This window comes from Haliotis rufescens, unplaced genomic scaffold, assembly GCF_023055435.1.
Source record: "Haliotis rufescens isolate VD_foot unplaced genomic scaffold, xgHalRufe1.0.p SCAF_2, whole genome shotgun sequence".
In the NCBI taxonomy this organism is placed as follows: Eukaryota; Metazoa; Mollusca; class Gastropoda; order Lepetellida; family Haliotidae; genus Haliotis; species Haliotis rufescens.
Window position 1 is genome coordinate 44,855,423 of NW_025963890.1, and position 20,967 is coordinate 44,876,389.

The following is a 20,967-nucleotide window of genomic DNA, read 5'->3' on the forward strand; positions in this document are numbered from 1 at the left end:
GCAGTATCAGTCCTATGTAGATGACCGATTGCTGCAACAATCAGTATCTATTATGTAGCCAATCAAGAAGAACAAGCTGTCTCTATTCAGTCGACCCCTACAAGGGAGATATCTAAGAGCACTTTGCAAGTCGCTTCCTTGAAGAGTGACTGCTCTCTGTCCTCACGACTCTACATTGCCTGGCAGTCCCCTGATGGCAACGTGGAGGACATCTTCCGACACGAGAATTAAGTATGTCCCCCATCATTATCTCAGGATGGCAAGCTCAGGTCTGGTACAAAGTCTGATCTGCTTGTGTGCCTGGAACGGTGCACAACCCAAACCCGATGTGCCAGAAACCAATGTCATTATCCTTGACAGAGCTGTGCTGGTGAACATTCTCAAACCACTGGCTGCCAAAACATTCAAAAATTACGCTCTGAATGTAGTCTGTCCATACATACAGAGCCAACTTGTAGAAGCTGATCGGTTTGATGTAGTTTGGTATCAGTATCCGGAGAACAGTCTCAAGGCTCAGACCAGAAGTAAATGGGGGAAGGGCATCAGGAGGAGAGTTGAAGGATCCACCAGTCTCCCAGGAAACTGGCAGCAGTTTCTTCGTGTTGATGCAAACAAAGAAGAGCTGTTTTCATTCTTGGCAGAGTACATTTCACAACTGGAAACTGACAAGCAGATTGTTACCACATACGGCTCACAGGTTCTGTGTCATCCTTCACAAGACACCAGCATACTGGCCTCTTGCAGTCACGAGGAGGCGGATACACGGATGATCTTGCATCTAGCAGATGCAGTGCACCATGGCTACCAAAATATCCTCCTCAGGACAGTCGATACAGACATTGTTGTCTTAGCAGTGGCAGCAGTAGTCAGGGTAGTGCAGGAGGTATGGGTTGCCTTTGGAACTGGTCAGCACTTTCGCTTTATACCGGCACACGAGCTCGCTGCTTCGACTGGACTTGAGAAATCCAAGGATCTCCCTCTCTTTCAGGCCTACACTGGCTGTAATACTGTTTCATCTTTCAGCATGAGTGGAAAGAAGACTGGGTGGGATACATGGCAGGCTTTTGAGGAGGTGACCCCAACATTCCTAGCTTTGTCAGAAGGACAAGGTGATGTATCTGAAGCTCAAGTGTCTGTGCTGGAACGGATCGTTATGCTGCTCTATGACCGCACGAGCAGTAGGGAGAACATCAATGATGCTCGACAAGAGTTATTTGCTAAGAAAGGACGTGCTTTGGATGTCATCCCTCCCATTCAGGCAGCCCTGTTGCAACATATCAAGAGGGATATGGGTGCAAGAAGGGATATAAAGGACGCTGCAAATGCAAGCAAGCAGGACTGAAATGCACAGCTTTGTGTGACTGCGGTGGCAAGGACTGCAATGTGTAGACCGGAAATCAGACCTATATGTAATGGCCAAGCATATACATCAACTGATAAAGTATAAAGTAACTATATTAACAGTCAATTACGTGTTCTTAAATGTCTCTAGGGTAGGTCATAAACATGGCTTAACTTTTTTCGGAATCAGTTCGGAGCATGAGTGAAGTTTGTAGCTGAGAACCGATTATTTTGACATTTTGCTGACTCAGCATTAATTCTGACCCCCCCTTTCATCTCCAGTTTTCAATGTTACCATCCTCTGACATCCTGTGTATCATATTCTGTTAAATTGGCCTGTGACATATAACTTTCTTACAAGTAAAACCATAGTATCTTCTTGTGATAATATTTTCCGGGCCGCCATTTTTAAAATGGCTGCCAGGGCTGTCACAGACATTATTTTGGATGGCGCCGGGGGCACGGGTGGCCCAGTCGTCTAAGGCGCCGCGATTCGCTGTGCAGAGTTGCGTCCCTTGGGCACGCCAGAAACCTATGATTGTTGGTTCGAATCCCGGTTCGCCCCGATTATGTTTCTAGGTTTGTCAGCACCAAACCCGTGCTCGTGGGTTTCACCGAAGTGGTAAACGTCTGAGACCTGCAACACTTGGGGCTTTCCTCCCACATTAAGCTGACACGCCGTGATATGACTGGAATACTGTTAAAAGCGGCGTTAAACCCAACTCACTCACTCACCCATTGGATGGCGCCAATTCTAGAATTATTTGTTGGACCATGATCTATATCTCTGCCATGTTTCATGCTTTTATGATGAAATGCACAATTGTTTCACACATCTGCTAGTAGATTTTATGGGTGATATCTCATTTCTGGTCAAGGTGATGGGAATAATATATAGTAAAAATTCTCTTAAAGTTAGAAATTTTGACTTATAGTGTTCAGGCTTTGCTCACAGATTTTAAAAGGTGTTTACTATCATCAGCCAAGAAGAAATCTTAAGATTTCATTAATTGTAGATTTTATAGGTGATATCCAATTTCTGATCAAGGTGATATGAATAATATATAGTCAAAAATCTCTTAACATTATAAATATTGACCCATTGCATTCAGATTCTGCTCACATGTTTGAAATGTTATTTACTATCAGCAGCCAAGAAGACATCTTAAGATTCCATTAAGTGTAGATTTTATAGGTGATATCCCATTTCTGGTCAAGGTGATATGAATAATATATACCGGCAGTCAAAAATATTGACCCAAAGCATTCAGATTCTGCTTACATGTTTGAAAGGTTATTTACTATCATCAGCCAAAAGAAAATCTTAAGATTCCTTTATTTGTTGAGTTTATAGGCGTTATTCCATTTCCGGTTGAGGGGATATGAGTAATAAGATAAGAGTAATTAACATTAGAAATATTGACCCATAGCATTCAGATTCTGTTCACAAGTTTGAAATGTTATTTACTATCAGCAGACCAGGAGAAATCTTAAGATTTCATTAATTGTAGTTTTTATAGGTGATATTCAATTTCTGGTCAAGATGCTATGAATAATATACAGTCAAAAATCCCCTAATAATTAGAAATATTGACTCATAGCATTCAGATTGTGCTCACAAGTTTGAAATGTTATTTACTATCATCAGCCAAAAGAAAATCTTAAGATTCCTTAATTTGTCAAGTTTATAGGCTATATCCCATTTCTGGTCAAGGTGATATGAATAATATATAGTCAAAAACCTCTTAAAATTTAGAAATATTGATCCATTGCATTCAAATTCGGCTCACAAGTTTGAAATGTTATTTGCTATCAGCAGCCAAGAAGGAATTTTAAGATTTCCATTAAGTGTAGATTTTTTGGGTGATATCCCATTTCTGGTCAAGGTGATATAAATAATAACATAGTAAAAATTCTCTTAAAATTATAAATATTGTCTCATAGTGTTCAGACTTTGCTCACAGGTTTTAAATGTTATTTACTATCAACAGCCAAGAAGAAATCTTAAGATTTCATTAATTGTAGATTTTATAGGTGATATCCAATTTCTGGTCAAGGTGAGATGAATAATATATAGTCAAAAATCTCTTAACATTATAAATATTGACCCATTGCATTCAGATTCTGCTCACATGTTTGAAAGGTTATTTACTATCATCAGCCAAAAGAAAATCTTAAGATTCCTTTATTTGTTGAGTTTATAGGCGTTATCCCATTTCCGGTTGAGGGGATATGAGTAATAAGATAGTCAAAAATCTCTTGAAATTAGAAATATTGACCCATAGCATTCAGATTCTGTTCACAAGTTTGAAATGTTATTTACTATCAGCAGACCAGGAGAAATCTTAAGATTTCATTAATTGTAGTTTTTATAGGTGATATTCAATTTCTGGTCAAGATGCTATGAATAATATACAGTCAAAAATCCCCTAATAATTAGAAATATTGACTCATAGCATTCAGATTGTACTCACAAGTTTGAAATGTTATTTACTATCATCAGCCAAAAGAAAATCTTAAGATTCCTTAATTTGTCAAGTTTATAGGCGTTATCCCATTTCTGGTCAAGGTGATATGAATAATATATAGTCAAAAATCTCTTAAAATTTAGAAATATTGACCCATTGCATTCAAATTCGGCTCACAAGTTTGAAATGTTATTTACTATCAGCAGCCAAGAAGAAATCTTAAGATTCCATTAAGTGTAGATTTTTTTGGTGATATCTCATTTCTGGTCAAGGTGATATAAATAATAACATAGTAAAAATTCTCTTAAAATTATAATTATTGTCTCATAGTGTTCAGGCTTTGCTCACAGGTTTTAAATGTTATTGACTATCATCAGCCAAGAAGAAATCTTAAGATTTAATTAATTGTAGATTTTATGGGTGATATCCCATTTGTGGTCAAGGTGATATGAATAATATATAGTAAAAAATCTCTTAAAATTAGAAATATTGACCCATTGCATTCAAATTCGGCTCACAGGTTTGAAATGTTATTTGCTATCAGCAGCCACAAAGAAATCTTAAGATTTCATTAAGTGTAGATTTTATAGGTGATATCCAATTTCTGGTCAAGGTGAGATGAATAATATATAGTCACAAATCTCTTAAAATTATAAATATTGTCTCAGAGTGTTCATCTCATTAATTGTAGATTTTATGGGTGATATCCCATTTCTGGTCAATGTGATATGAATAATATATACCGGTAGTCAAAAATCTCTTAAAATTAGAAATATTGACCCATATCATTCAGATTCTGCTCATTTGTTTGAAAGGTTATTTACTATCATCAGCCAAAAGAAAATCTTAAGGTTCCATTAAGTGTAGATTTTATAGGTGATATCCCATTTCTGCTCAAGGTGATATAAATAATAACATAGTAAAAAATCTCTTAAAATTAGAAATATTGTCTCATAGTGTTCAGACTTTGCTCACAGGTTTTAAATGTTATTTACTATCATCTGCCAAGAAGAAATCTTAAGATTTCATTAATTGTAGATTTTATAGGTGAATTCCAATTTTTGGTCAAGTTGAGATGAATAATATATACATGTAGTCAAAAATCTCTTAAAATTATGAATATTGACCCACTGCATTCAGATGCTGCTCACAAGTTTGAAATGTTATTTACTATCATCAGCCAAGAGGAAATCTTAGGATTCCATTAAGTGTAGTACTTGTGTAAGCCCCTTAATGCCGGGGTAACGACGTGTACTATCTCTTAACGTCTTTTGGTATGGCGCGGCCGCTTGTCGTACCACTGACCTTCCACTCTCCTGGCAGACGTTCGTTCCACCAAACCACAGCGCCGGTCCAAAAGTGTGAAATGGCAATATAGCATTGTCAAAGCAACGAACGATGGTCATGTACTCTGTGTTACCAAATCAGACAGCACAGTAACGTTATATAACTGTTTGCGTGACATGTAATTACGCCAGAGTAGAAGATGACGTTATGGTATGTCATTATTGACGTCATGTTGCCACTGGTCGAATCGCGTCAAATTATTTTTCTTTATAGAATACACTACTGTTTCACTACAACTGCAGGTAAATCCTGTAATGTGGATATAAAAGAACATATTATATTCCTCTCTGAATCATACCATTTAAAACAATCTGTCTGTCTATTATAAATTGTCCGTCTTTTTAATCACTTGCAAAAACTACATATACATTATTTCTATTTTCGTCAATGGGTATTTTTTCAGAGTTTCGTCAGAATTATCTAGGATATAATTTTAGGTAGAATGTCCTTAATAACGCAGTTACGTAGTGTTTGTTGTTTAACGTGGCACTCAGCAATATTCCAGATATGTGTTGTTTAACACCTCATTCAACAACATCCCAGCTAGATGACGGTGGTCTGTATATAATTGTGTCAGGACCAGACAATCCAGTGATTGACATCATAAGCATCGATCTACACGATTGGAATACGATGACATGTTTAATCAACCAAGTCAGCAAGCCTTACCATCCGATCTATTTAGTCGCCATTTCCGACAATTCTTACCTGGAATCCTCTGGGGTGGTCAAGGTGTTGTTATCACCGAGAAGCTAGGTCAACAGCGCTTAGTACAAGTAATCCTCAGGCCAGAGCACAGAGCAGTAACATTAGTGACCAAGGTATGAGTTCACAGAGATGTTTTGCCATTTTCAGTAAATGTTTTTTTTACTACCTCCGATTTAAGTTTTGTACATGATGTCGATATATGATTTGAATTCCAATGTATGATATATGAAAAGTATTATGTTTTTGTTTGTTTGTTTGTTATTTAACGCTGCACTCAGCAATGTTCCAGCTATATGACGGCGGTCTCTAAATAATCAAGTCTGGACCAGACATCCAGTGATTGACATGCGCATCTATCGACGCAATTAGAAACAATGACATGCATCAATCAAGTCCGTGAGTCTGACCCCCCGATCCCGTTAGTCGCCACTTACAACAAGCATATTCGCCTTTTAGGGCAAGCATGGGTTGCTGAAGACCTATACCACCCCGGATCTTCATGGGTTTCAATGTATGATAATAATCTTATGATGATAGTTATTGACACCTTACCATGAGTGTCATATGCTATATTTTCGTTCTTACACTGAATTCAACCAGGGTTACTGTAACGGGTTGGGGGTGGGAGACGTGGTCAGGATTTCTTATGTCCCCATCGCAACCGTCAGGTTCAAAGAGATAGTGTAAAAGAAGAGATAATAAAAAAATATATAACAAATAACGGAAATCTTTACTTGTTTTTGTAGTTATTTATGGCAGTTACCATTGCAATATATCAATAAACTAGCTGCAAGACGTAGATCTACTTTGATTTAACCCTTATCAGTTTTGACAGTAAGATGATCAATTTCTACAAATTTTAAGTTTTGTTTAATTAATCTGCTTGAAAGAATAATTACTAGACGCAAAGGATGAGTCAATAATGCTGCAAGGTAATTATTATAAAAAAAACACCCCGTTATGTACGTCCATAGAATCATAATAATTTTTCTAAAAAACTCGCGGGGCCGAAAAACTACAACTTACGTTGAGTCTGTTATTTCTACAACTGATTTGGAACGAGATTATTATCACGGTGACGTCACTTCCGGAAATACATGTAGCAGAAGACACCAACATTTAGACCATTTAGACCATCTATCACCAAATATAAGATGTGACAGTAATTTAGATGGATGTAATCTACCCAATAACATGTCGAGGAAAGTGTTTATGTAAGTATTTTGAAAAACATATTATTACTTTAGTGAATTTAAAGCATGAAACAACCTCGGAATGAACTACACAACTTTTGATGACGTTAGCGCCAGCAGTTCGCGGGACTATTTGAGCCGATTACTGGAGCTAAACTACGACTGTAAAATATTACTCGGATACATTTGATCGTTCTTATGCCTACAATATACATAATTTTACACACAAGACGTGTATGTAATGATAAATAATCATATCTTGAAGAGCTATAAAAACTCGGAAACGTGGGCGAAAACCAAAGGTCTCGATGGTTTACGCACGAGCCTGACCATTACAGATACCATGCTCTTGAAAATGTCATTGAAATACGTTTAAGTGACATTGAATATAATAGTCAAGGTTTTCAATAAAACATGTCTTATGTTAATGACAAATGATTGCAGGGTGAAAAATTGCATCTTAATATTGTTTGAGGCACTGAAAGAATAAGATTTTCAGTCACAGCGCCAATTATATATCACAAACCCGACTCTCCAAATCATAGGAGTTTACTCAGATGGGAGACAAAAATACAAACTAGGATTACAGTGGAAACGAAATGCGAATTACGCGAAAAGAATACAAACGAAATGCGATTCAAATGCGATAAAGAAAAAAAAGAAAATAAACATAGTGGCGCAAGTTAATTCTGCTTTTCGTTATCGTATTAACAACCCGTGCTTGAATGGCATATTTGTTAGAGCATACACTCTGCATATGTTTCTGCAAGTTATTATGAAGCATGAAATTGAGGGTCCATTCCATTAAACCTGAACTGCATGTAGCTTTCTTAAATATAATACGTCAACATCAGAGAATAATCAGTCTTGATTATTTGCCGAAACAGATTCCATGGGTGTAAAAGACAACTAGAGGTGAAAATTATATGAATTAGTCCATGCGCCAGACCAGTTATTGGTACCACCTGGGGTACGCTTTTTTAAAAGTAATATATCCACAGATGAAAAAAAATACTTTAAAAACAACCAGGGACTCATCACTTAGTGGTGGTAATCACCACATGATTTTACAAGCAATTCACTGACGAATGACCTCTCAAAATGTTGGTAGCCTGATTATCTACACGTTGGTATATGTAATATAGTAATAAGGTAGTCATGTAGGCCATCAGAGGTCAAAAGGTCACGAAATGTGACCCCTGCCTAAAATCTTACCACCTGTCAATACACTGCAGATACCACATCAATGAGACTTTCTCATCCCATATGGGTTATAATTGAAATTAAAAGTCTGTAAAAGTGGAATTCATTGTCTTTTGTGTAGTGGTACAGAACGATTTTTGATGCAATTTCAGAAAAAAAACATGAAAAATTGTAGGAAGTTGGCCTGCTAGAAATATGTCACTCATAATCATAACAAACACATTCTAGATGTATTCAGTACTGACATTTTGCCACCCTAGGTGGTACCGCTTTATAAAAAAATGGGGTATGGCTCATGGACTACATAGATAGTCAAAATCAGTGATGACACGAAAAGGGTAAGGATGTCCTGTCCTACCAGCAAGACGTGGGACTCTGACGTACTGCATTTGAAGTGTTTTCCAAAGCCGAAAGTGAATTAAGATTAAACCGGAAGCTCCTCTTCTGTTCTTATGAAGGTAGCTGGATGAATGGGGGTGTATTTATTGGCCTGGTTAAAATAGCTAAAGGCCTGGGACCTTGTGTCGTTTTCAGTTTCAACTGATCAGTAATTGCGTTATCGATTGTGAGGTCTACTTTAGTACTATGATTTGAATGTCAAGATACATAGGACCTTCTGGATTGAAAGTTTGGGCATGTTTTATTCATGTGTTTTACTTAGCCGCTTTTATTTACTCTAACCACCAATGACCTCATTTTAGCAGAGATTTCTTATGATTATGGAAATCATTTCGTTGGTTAAGGGATGGTTCTGTGTTTGCAAATACTTGTAATGATTTACCTAGTTTTCACAGAAAACGTTTTTACAAAAGCATAATAGTTAACAATACTATATTTCTTATGCAATAGATATGATTCCCGTAGGTGTCAGTACGTGTCCAAATAAATTCCAATTTAACACACCTGAACATGAAGAGGAATCACTATAGCCTGATATTCACTGTATACCAAACGAATGATCTCAGAAGGACATTGCATTTGAGTCTAAACATGTCTAGGTTCTGATCATAATTGACCTGATCAACGATAAAGTCTCTATCTTTGTAACTGAAATGAGTGTTATGATTTTAAAGACAAATCATATTTTAATTATTATAAACAACTTAAATACATTACTTCCTTGGTATAACTAGACGCAGTGCATAGTTGGATGGATGAAGGAAAAACATATACATGAACACATTCATTTTGTTTACAATTACAGTTTTGTAAGTAATAACTATTTACAATTCTAGGGAAATAATTTTGCCATAAGACTCTTGAGTGTTGACACTGACACGGTAACACGATATCTTAGGGGAAGTTTCACATGCTTATGCTAAATTTAAGATATATGAAGTTCCAAAACACACTACCTGGGAACGAAATCTTGGCTCACATATGGGGTAATATATTGTCGCTGTGCTGATAGTGTTGTCGTGTACCTCTAGAGTCATAAACTGCAGTTCAACAATCCCTTAAGTTTAACGCGTATCACCATGTATTTATACTTTTTATAACATTCCAGTCCTAACATCCCTAGTCTAAACGGGGAAGTGTAATTCAACTCATGCATGTTACAGCGTTCACATTCCTGACGAAGGTAGAGTGGAAGTGCTGTTTGGCAGAACAGAAAGGTTAGATTTCAGTTGCTTTTAACCGTGTTTTGTCATCCGTCAAGAGATGATATCCAAATAAGAGAACATTTAATGGACTGCAGGTGTTTAAGTATGATCTGTCCCGAGCCTAAGGCGAGAGCCGCAGTTTTCATTTACGAGTGAGTGAGTGAGGTTTTACGCCGCTTTTAGCAATATTCTAGCAATATCACGGAGGGGGACACCAGAAATGGGCTTCACACATTGTACCCATGTCGGGAATCGAACCCGGGTCTTGGGCGTAACGAGCTAACGCTTTAACCACTAGGCTACCCGACCGCCCCCTTTCATTTACGAGGGACAGGTAATCCGTAGTTTCAGGTTTCCAGTAGGTTATTCTAAAATTGCGCAATATGACTTGAAGAAGGTAAATGAAAGACAACGTATGAAATGTTAAGATTGAGGAGAAACATCTCTAAAGTTAGCCTTTTGTTAAGATGACGTCGATGACACTGGCACGCCAGAAACATACTAGCGAATGATAGATTCACCCTGATTATGGTTCCTGATTTGTTAGCGTAATACAGGTGCTGCTGTGTGTCACCAAAGTGGTAGACGTCTATGACATGCATCGCCTCGGGCTTTCCTCAAACATGAAGCTGACACAACGTGTTGTAGATGAAATAGTGTTAAAGACTAACTTCACTCACTCAGATGACGTCATGAACCATGTATGTTGTATCATTTGTTTGTGAACAATGACACGATATGATTTCGTTTCTCTTATTATAATATACAGTTTTAACATGACTAGTCTAATGGGGAAGTGTAATTCACCTCATGCATGTTACAGGGTTCAAATTCCTGACGAAGGTAGAGTGGAAGTGCTGTTTGGCAGAACAGAAAGGTTAGATTTCAATTGCTTTTAACCGTGCCTAGTCTAAACATTGAGAATCGCTAAAAGTATCTTATATTGTTACAACTCGATCTATCCACCCTTATCTGATTTATTCATCACCAACAATGACCCTGTCCTGCTACAAAGTTCTTTTAAACCTAAAAACTGCTCATCTATTAATTTCGCTATCAAATATTGCTGAGTGGACTAAACACATCATCGTACCATCATATTGCTGATAAAATCTCAAGTCTATTAATGATAAGATAGATTTCTCTCCTGTTATACTTGCATCGCTGTAATACAAGGTGAGTGAGTTAAGATTTAAAGTCACATCGGCAACATTTCAGCCATATAGTGACTACTGTAATACAAGGACTGTTCTGAAGCGTAGTTCGTTCAAATGTTGTAGTTTTTCTCGCTTCACATATACTTTTATGTCTGACGATATGTATCATCATTCTCGTGTACTCGCCACCGTTGCATTTCTGACAGTTTTGATGTGTAGGTTCTCTTGCAAATGCTAAGTTTACCTTTAGACGGACACTTAGACAGACGTGTGTGTGTGCGTGCGTGTGTGTGTGCGTGCGTGCGTGCGTGTGTGTGTTTGCGTGTGCGTGTGCGTGTGCGTGTGGCTGCTTGTACTAGTCCGGACTGATGCCGATGTTATAGTGCTAGCCCATTGAGATACCATGCCGCAGTTTAACATTAATACCCCTCTCATACACATTATACTGACTCCGAGCCGACCAGTGCTTGTTTAGCCACTTATTTTAATGCCGAGCGCCAGGCATTGTAACACCAAGTACCATCTTTAAACGTATTTTGGTGTGACGCGGACGGGGATCGAACTCCGACCTTCCGCTCTCCGAGCAGACGTTCTACCACACGACAACGGATGCGGTTTATCAAAAATAGAACACCTACACTTAACTCACATATAACATAACATGTGCCCCTTATCTAGCAAACTGCCATCTCATATCTGGCTGTGATGATCAGACTGAATACGTTTGACACAGTGAAACATCGAAAAGCTCAGTTTGTGGTAAGGTGGTTTAAATTGGGGTCAGAAGAGTCGAAAATACATTCGGCATTACTAAATTTCATTTGAACTTTAATCACTCAAGGCTATACGGCATAGCATTATGAGGTAGTTATCAGAGATCTATATTCAAGTACATGTCGGCAGATTAAACTTATTGATTATTTGACAGCAACATCTAGAGATTTTTTTAATATAATGGTTTTTAGACTTTTAAATAGATTTATTATATTGAACATTGAAGGCCTCTTTAGATAATATAATGGCAATAATTTCCTCCTTATATCTACAAAGTATTCGCAAACAACTTTTGGCTGACCTGACAAAATCACAAACAATCGCAAACACCCGCAATCGTAATTGATGAGTGACGTAATATAGGTTGTGTCTATGAATTTCAGTATTTAGTTATTTACATCAGAATACCTTAATTATAACAATAAAAGACAATGCAGTCATTACCCCAAGGGGCCTGTGGAGGTCCGGGGTAGAATAGGCCTTCAGCAACCCATGCTTGCTGTAAAAGGCGCCCATGCTTGTGTAAGAGGCGACTAGCGGGATCGGGTGGTCAGGCTCGCTGACTTGGTTGATTCATGCCATCGTATCCCAATTGCGTGGATAGATGCGCATGATGTCAATCACCGGATTGTCTGGTCCAGACTCGATTATTTACAGGCTGCCGTCATATAGCTGGAATATTGCTGAGTGCGGCGTTAAACAACAAACAAAAAGACAAACATACCCCAAGGATCTGCCCGGAAAGGGTAACGTTTACAGTTAACATCACTATATCATGACATAGTGTCTACAGGCGCGGTAGTTGTGACGTCATGGCAGAGTAGAGTAGTCGCACATGACAAGGTGTGTTATGTTAAAGGATTGACAATATAGTCACTTAGTAGCGCTACCTATACTAGTCCGTCTGATAACACCAGAGTAGGAAAGTCGATAGGGGGTAACACACCTGACGATTTTGAGTTCAACGATATCTCCTCTGCATGATCTTTGACTGTAATCTATTACAATGAATACGGTTTATTTATACAGATAACAAGATTGATAGATTTGGCATTTTACACGTAGTAAGTCCTTAATGTTTTTCGGAATATCAATTTTCTTTTTAACAAACCATGTTATTCAAAACATACCTGCTCACGTACGTTTTGTTATGAGGCCGGAGTGCAAATATTCATCTAAATAATGTAATAGCAAATGAACAAGTCACAGAACTGTGCATGATTATGTTCGATTATGGTTGTTCGGTAGCTGTCAAATATGTCTCCATTTAGGTCGACTGCAAGTGGTCACTCTCATCATAACCTAACCAGTAATATAACTAGTCAGAACGTACTTATCGTGGAAAGGTGGGACACACGTCTAAGTAGTATCGGATATACGGTTGCTATAGTCACGCAGTTGTCCTCTGAGCCTAGTTACATCGTAGTACATTACCGGCATTGCTGATCTAGCTACATGTTAAAATCATGCAGGAATACGGAAACTTTCACAATGATTAACGGGGAAAAATGTATACAGCTTATTGCTGTTTTGATAAATAACTACATATCCGTTAAAATTGTCATTGTTAACCACGCGAAGCATTAGAAAATTTGTAATCATTTAACATGCACAGGAACAGAAACAGACCCGATACGTGCTAACAAATTGATACGAAGAGAATAGTATATTTTAGCATGGTATTTTCATTAGTATTATTTTGTTCTTTATAAAAAATATCTTCAGCTTAATGTGGGGTTCCAATTCAGATACAATCTAATGGTTGACGACAATACGTGATCAATGTACATATGCATGTTTGGTTTGGTTTGTTCTGGTTAATTTACATGCCACGGGAGTACTGCTGTGCGGTGTCAGGCAACGAACACTTACTTTTGTCATGCAAATAGTGCGAGTGGTGGTTGCTACCAGGAGGGCAGGCCATGGTTTAGCTTTTCGCCTGGTATCATCAGTGACTCCTTTGCTTGTAATCTGCAGGAGACACGGGTGTGGAATCCCACGTGCACAAATGCATGGTGCGTGAGTGTGAAGAGGTTCTTTGAGGTGGACACGTTTGACGCGAGAAGAAGGTAGGGTATTATTGTCTCCGACATTTTGCCTTATCCGCCTAGTGGAATCTGTGGAAACTTGAAAATGTACAAGCCTTTGCAATCATCCCTTGCCAAATGAATAACTTAGAAGGGGGCAGTACAGTGGTTTCTTACACCATCCCAATCAGATACTGGAGTCAATTAGCTGACTTACACAACTGTGTGTGATGAAAGACTTTGCAAGCGTCACATTGTACAAAGGCCACAGAAAGTAGACTTCGAGGATATTGCTAGAATAATCCCAGAACTCTGATAGGTTGGTGAACATTCTTTATTCAGGTGCCTCCGTCACAAAGAACATTCGACCATTATATAATTACAGAAAGAAAGAAATTTGTTGAAACTCCTCGAACTGTGATAGTAGGATGAAAATCATGCACGGATTTATCATGGTGTCTAACAATCTGGCAGATTACTTTCGATCCAGTCTAGCTTGCATAAATAATATCCGTGCCATCTGACACGTCTGAGCACATACATATAGAAACCTTAGTGCGGACACCATGCGTCGACGATTGACGAGCAGACACCTCCACTGTCACAGGCCACACCGAGGACCCATTCTGACACCGCGTCATCGCCGGGACCGTCTTCAGTGGGCAACACAGCACCAGCATTGGCGCCACCAGTAGAGAATCCGGATTATGATTTCTAGGATATCATACGATTCTTGACATTTAGCATTTGCTTGGTCTGAGGTATATATCTGTTCGAACATAAATAATGTATTTTATACTGAACCGCAAAAGAAACGTCACCCCAAGTAACATTGCATGAACTGTTGTCATTTAAATATCGAAGTTTCTAAAATTTAACATTAGCTTGTCCGGAAAAAGGAATTTTGATGATAGAAAAACAAAGCTTATGACATAAAACCGATCGCCCAAACGCGTCACGGCAACGGCCATGTTAACCCGATGCACGTGAATTCCGTGCAAATTGAAATGCACATGCGTTCCCCAATTTCTTGCCCTTTTAAAATCCACCCTGATCGGATAACATTCATTCGTTTGTGAATTGCTACCACATGCCAAGATTGACAAGAAATCAGCGACACCAAGCCCTTGGACGATTGCAAGCTGAACAAACCACCCGGCAAGTAGCCAATGCATTTCAAGTCGACGTAAGGACCATATACATGCTCCAGCAACGGTACCAGACCACCAACACTACAGATGACCGACCACGTAGTGGAAGACCAAGGGTCCGTCTTCAGTGGGGAACACAGCACCAGCATTGGCGCCACCCGTAGTGGAGAAGAGTCCTCTACTCAGACGAGAGCCGTTACTGTATCTCAACAGCAGACAGAGAGAGAGAGAGAGAGAGAGAGAGCGAGAGAGAGAGAGAGAGAGAGAGAGAGAGAGAGAGAGAGAGAGAGAGGGAGAGAGAGAGAGAGAGAGTCTGGTCTTGCACAAAGGGTCGGCCCTGTTGTCTTCCAGAACATCGGTCCAGGGAGAGGCAATGGTGTCAAAGCAGCTCGGTACATTGGTCACGTCATGAGACCATATGCCATACCTCATTTGGAGTTTCAGCATGATAACGCCCATGCACACATTGCGAGAGCAACTACAGACTTACTCCAGGAGAATGGCATCAGAACCATGCAGAGGCCTGCCCTCAGTCCCGATTTAAATCCCATTGAGCACCAGTGGGACGAGATTCAAAGACGGCTGAATGACGTCCGACCAGGGCCGACAACTGCATCTGAACTGCGTCAGGCGTTCCTCAGAGTGTGGGCTCAAGTGCCGATGGACTGCATCAACCGCCTCATCCATTCCATGTATCGACGTTGCATGGCAGTCATCAATGCACATGGCGGACACACGGGTTACTGACTTGTGATACTATTTTCTCAGAGACAAGTATTGTGTTTCACTTTAAGAACATTTGACACTTTAATTTTCAACCTTGATGATCAGTTTTGCCAAGTTTCATCTTTTTAATATGCCTCAAAGTATGTTAACAGTGTTTGGACAAATAAGGTCTCATATATCTATCCATGGTGACGTTTCTTTTGCGGTACAGTATATAATATTCACATGGCAGTGAGTGAGGAGTGACATTGGAGTCTGCAACTTACGCTGAAAATAGTTGTTTGGCAACCTTGAAATTAGTATTTACATTTGCTGACAATCAGACATTTGACTAAGCTATGCTATAAAAAAGGCTACACGATACAGTATATTTTAAGCTTATATAATTGTGTTTGTGCATCAGAACATAATTATACCCCCGTTTACGAAGTAAATCAGGGGTTATATAGCGTTCCGTCTGTCCGTCCTTCGGTCCGAGCTTTTGTACGGCCCATAACTTTTTAATAATGCACCATAGCTTCACCAAACTTGCTACACACATTTACCACAATGAGTACTTGTGCCTTTTGCTAGTTTGAAGATTCTGAATTTTTCAATGTTTGCCGTTTCTATGGAAACATTAGAAACTTAAACGTTTAGGGTGGGTGTTTTGTACGGCCTATATCTTTTTAACTATGCACCCTAGCTTCACCAAACGTGCTACACGCATTAACCACAATGAGTACTTGTGCCTTTTGCTAGTTTGAAGATTCTGAATTTTTCAATTTTTGCCGTTTCCATGGAAACATTAGAAACTTAAACATTTAGGTCGGGTGTTTTGTACGGCCTATATCTTTTTAACCATGCACCCTAGCTTCACCAAACGTGCTACACACATTTACCACAATGAGTACTTGTGCCTTTTGCTAGTTTGAAGATTCTGAATTTTTCAATTTTTGCCGTTTCCATGGAAATATTAGAAACTTAAACTTTTAGGGTGGGTGTTTTGTACGGCCCATATCTTTTTAACAATGCACCCTAGCTTCACCAAACGTGCTACACCCATTTACCACAATGAGTACTTGTGCCTTTTGCTAGTTTGAAGATTTTTAATTTTTTAATTTTTGCCGTTTCCATGGACACATTAAGAAACATCAAGAATGTATGTTGTGCTAAGCATTGATTATCCCACTAGATTGAAATATATTTGCAAAAACATGTGTTCACTTCAAACATATTGCATCCTCATGGGGTTACAAAGGAAAGGGCAGTTCCTCTGACTTAAAGCAACAGGTATATTTCATTTATTTACAAACTATTTACTATTTGTTGTTGACCAGCGGGGATAACGGGGTCATGTGACCTTTGCCCACTTCTTTCTTGTTCTCAGCTATCTCTTAAACTAACATCGTGTATAGGGACGTCTTCAGATTGTAAGTAGGTGATGTCTCAAAACTACTGAACCACATCTACAGCTGGTTTAAGGGATGCTTAGCTGAGAAAAATTGAACTGTTTTATATATCCCTGTGCATATGTACAACATTTAGCATCAATGCACTCACATACTACGAAAGAGGTTCAGGCATACAAGGGGACAAATATCGTTCATAAATGTCAACTGCTCTTGATTCTTTCTCACTTTCGTTTCGAGGTCCATCGATGTCAGGTTCAACATCTGTGTCCCTTTCATTTTCGTCAGATGCGTTATGTATACCTTCAAACGGGTGTACAGGGGATTGGGAAGCATCAGGGGACGCAGCCGTGTTTCTGTGCATGTCACTATAGTTTATGTCCCAGTACCGATGCAGCGGTTCATATCGTGTATCCATATGACGCATTTCCTCAACAGCCAAAGCGTGTTCTGGGTCGTTTCCGTTGGACAATATTCTCCTAGAAACAAATATAAGTCTGAGACATACGAAATGGGTGTAATGTAGAATTATCAAGTCAATTGGAAACTCTTTCACAAGGAGCTGCGAAAATACTTTCTGCGCTCAAAACACAAACATCTTTATTATGAAGGGTTAACGTTAAAGGAACGAAGGAGGAAGTGTAAGCTATGTATGTTCTACAAAATACAAAGTAATATTACCCCAGCTAATCTTAAAGACATTATAACTACCACTGCAAGTTCAAATGAATCATATCATTTAAGAAATTTAGACAATCTTGTGGGTCTCACTACTAGACTAAAGTACTCAACGTGTTCTTTTATTCCATCAACTGTAAGGTCATGGAACACCATTCCTGTAGCAGGTAGAAATTGTACATTTATATCCCAGTTCAAGTCATACATAGGCAAAGAGCAATGTGTTGCACCTTCATATTTGTCCAATGATGTGAGAAAGTTGGAATATTGATCATACTCGATAAGGATACATGTAAAGCCAGTTAACCTATTATTTTCTACACAACAGAGATAAAATATGATCCAATATGTCAATGTGGTAATCCATGTGGAAACTCATATCATTATGTATTTGAGTGTCCATTGTAAAGCCACTAAAGAAAATCTGTGTTACTTAAAATTCTGATCATATAATTTTAGTGAAATAAATCATGCATTAGATTTAAGTTTGAAGATAGACGGAAATGAGTGTTTGTCCACTATCGTTAATCAACATATATCTGATGCAGTGCAAAGATATTTAGGTAACTCATAAATGTACATACTTGTCTTTCTTTTGTACATTCCTATTGTATCTAAACACGAATCTTCTTTTTTGTTTCCCTTACGTTATCCCACAACTGTAAAGAACGATACATGTATCGATTGGCTGTTTTCTCTCCTAAGTATAAGCATACCTACCGTGGACAAAACTGTGGTGCTTTACGCAGAAGAAGCAACAGCAATAGGATAACAACAATCAGTAGCAGAACAGCCAGGATGATTCCCACGTCCAATATGTAGTTAGGTTCAACAGACACTGAATACAAAAGAAGTACTTATGAATAATACAGTGGATCATGTTTCCACACCTACGTTGGGACATACAATCCTCCATTGCCGGGGCAAAATATATTTTGTTTACACATATGCCTGCATTCAAGATGAATGTCAACACATATAATTAATCACATCTTCCATTATGTTCAAAGAAAAATTATTTACTAGCTCCTCACATGCATTCTCAAGGTCTTTTTTACCACCTTGTGAACACGCTTCGTTTCGACTATTCGAGTACAGGTACAAAGGCTATTATTATACTGAAGAACAGAAACATATCTAGGCATTTTCTGTTGTTTGTTAGATAATGGTTATAACCGAACTGTACACATAATTCAGTTATACTCGTAATGTCGAACTTGGATATGCGGAACTCTCGATTGTCTCGAACTCATTTGGAAGTCCCAAGTATCCACGTTAAGCATAAAATTCCCCTGATGTCTCAAATCCTGGATAACTCGAACTTCTGTCCAGGTCCCATCGAGTTCGACGAGGTTCGACTGTACATGTAAGGCGATTTGATTGGTGTCCGTGTTGTCCTGTAATTGGTTTATTAGAGTCTTGACATGAAAATGTTATCACTATTACATAATTACAAACCGTCCAGAGTTTAGGAATGTATCAGCGTCTCTTTTTACCAAACATTTTTGTAACATCCGTCATAGTTACATGTATCAAATACCTGGCAGGCTGAATAAAACAAGCATTAAATAATCATATCCCAGTCAATCAGTCCCCAAGAAAAGCCTAAAAAACTGATTAATGTGCTGCTGGCTGAATAGTACATGCTGTCATCTCTGTAAGGTAGTGTCACTGGAAACAGGGGTCATCATCAAACCCTACCCGTATTTTAGTGAATGGCTAGACTGATAACTGTACAAAGTTTTATCAAGAAATATTGAACAGTCTCTGAGTTATTCGCCGAATATAAACCTACCTACCCTCATTTAAGTCGAAATACGATTTGCTGTTATGGAAATCGGAACAAACACAGTTCTCAATATCGAAGGCTTCACAAACAAACACAGTTCTAAATACATCACATCATCGAGAGACTTATATATTATATATTTCAATAATAATTATTACAACTACATGACATCATCGAGAGACTTTGAGTATGTATTTCAATAATAATTATTACAACTACAAGCAACCCCATGCTTACCATAAGAGGCGACTATCAGGATCGGGTAGTCAGACTCGCTGACTTGGTTGATTCAAGTCATCGATCCCAATTGCGTGGATCGATGCTCATGATATCAACCACTGGATTGTCTAGTCTAGACTCGATTATTTACAGACCGCCGTCATATAGCTGGTATATTGCTGAGTGCGGCGTTAAACAACAAACAAACCAACAGACCAACCATTACAACTACATGTAGGATATACGTTTGCATAACATGTCCCTTTTCACAGCAATATCTAATTGCCATTACGAGATTAAATATGGGAACTGTCTCATACTTACCTTTTGTATCAAGATCTGATTCTGTTGTCGAGGAAGTTATTGCATCACTGCACCACTTGGATGTCTGGCATATGTCAGACGTAGAACAGTTCTCCTTGCACAGTTTGTCACAGTCATTGTCATAGATGGAATTACATCCAACCACACACAATCCAGTCTGCTGTTCACACACACTCGTCACACATGGTCCACAGTGTAAGCTACAGTTCCAACCGTAGTATCCCTTCTTGCATCCATCAGCGCAGTGTCCGCTGTGGGTGTCGCACGTTCCATGACATCCTGGGTGACAATGGATGCACCCCGGGCCATAATAGCCCAGTACACAGCCATGTTTACACTCACCCTTCTGGTCACATTCACGGTGATAACATCCACTGTTGCATGCTTCATTACATTTCTCACCGTACCAGCCGCGTTTACATCCATATTTACATTCCCCCGACGTTTTGTCACATTGTATGGGAGGACTACTCGTAGAATTGGAATACACATCACAATTTATACTACATGTGTCACCACAGAGTTGCCCATAATACCCTGTTAAACATGTAGTACATTGTGCCGTTGTACAATGTCCTGAACAGTTGTTACACACATGCTCGCACTTTCCTCCAGTGTAACCGGCCGCACACCTTTGGCATTCTCCTGTCGTGTAGTTACAGAGTTCACATTGGTTAGAACATGATTTACACTGGGAACCAAAGTAAGAATCGACACAGTTTCCCCAGCAGCTGTCATTTTGCACGCAATAAGATCCAACGCATCTAGATGCACATCTCTTACATCCAGGTGAAGAAGTTATACAGGGTACCCTACAGCTTCGACCAAACAACCCTAACTGACATCCATGAGAGCACTTACTGACAC

The 20,967-nt window shown here is 38.8% G+C and overlaps 2 protein-coding genes and 1 long non-coding RNA gene across 3 annotated transcripts in view; 2 read left to right on the forward strand and 1 right to left on the reverse strand.

Annotated features, from left to right (window-relative positions):
- The window catches only part of LOC125381948, a 71,447-nt gene extending 57,450 nt beyond the window's left edge, over nt 1-13,997 (forward strand). The window contains exons 4-6 of the mRNA XM_048399323.1: nt 9,823-9,876; nt 10,688-10,741; nt 13,773-13,997. Of these exons, the coding sequence (XP_048255280.1) occupies nt 9,823-9,876; nt 10,688-10,741; nt 13,773-13,837 (173 nt within the window). The 3' untranslated portion in view covers nt 13,838-13,997. The remainder of the gene's footprint in view (nt 1-9,822; nt 9,877-10,687; nt 10,742-13,772) is intronic.
- LOC124127176 (scavenger receptor class F member 1-like) overlaps nt 1-20,967 on the forward strand; it is a 408,153-nt gene that overhangs the window by 104,075 nt on the left and 283,111 nt on the right. The gene's annotated exons all lie outside the window — the stretch shown is intronic.
- On the reverse strand, nt 17,533-20,483 carry LOC125382082. The gene is made up of 3 exons (XR_007222278.1): nt 20,101-20,483; nt 18,489-18,606; nt 17,533-17,569 (listed from the first exon to the last, which is right to left on the reverse strand). It is a non-coding gene; the product is annotated as an uncharacterized LOC125382082 (long non-coding RNA).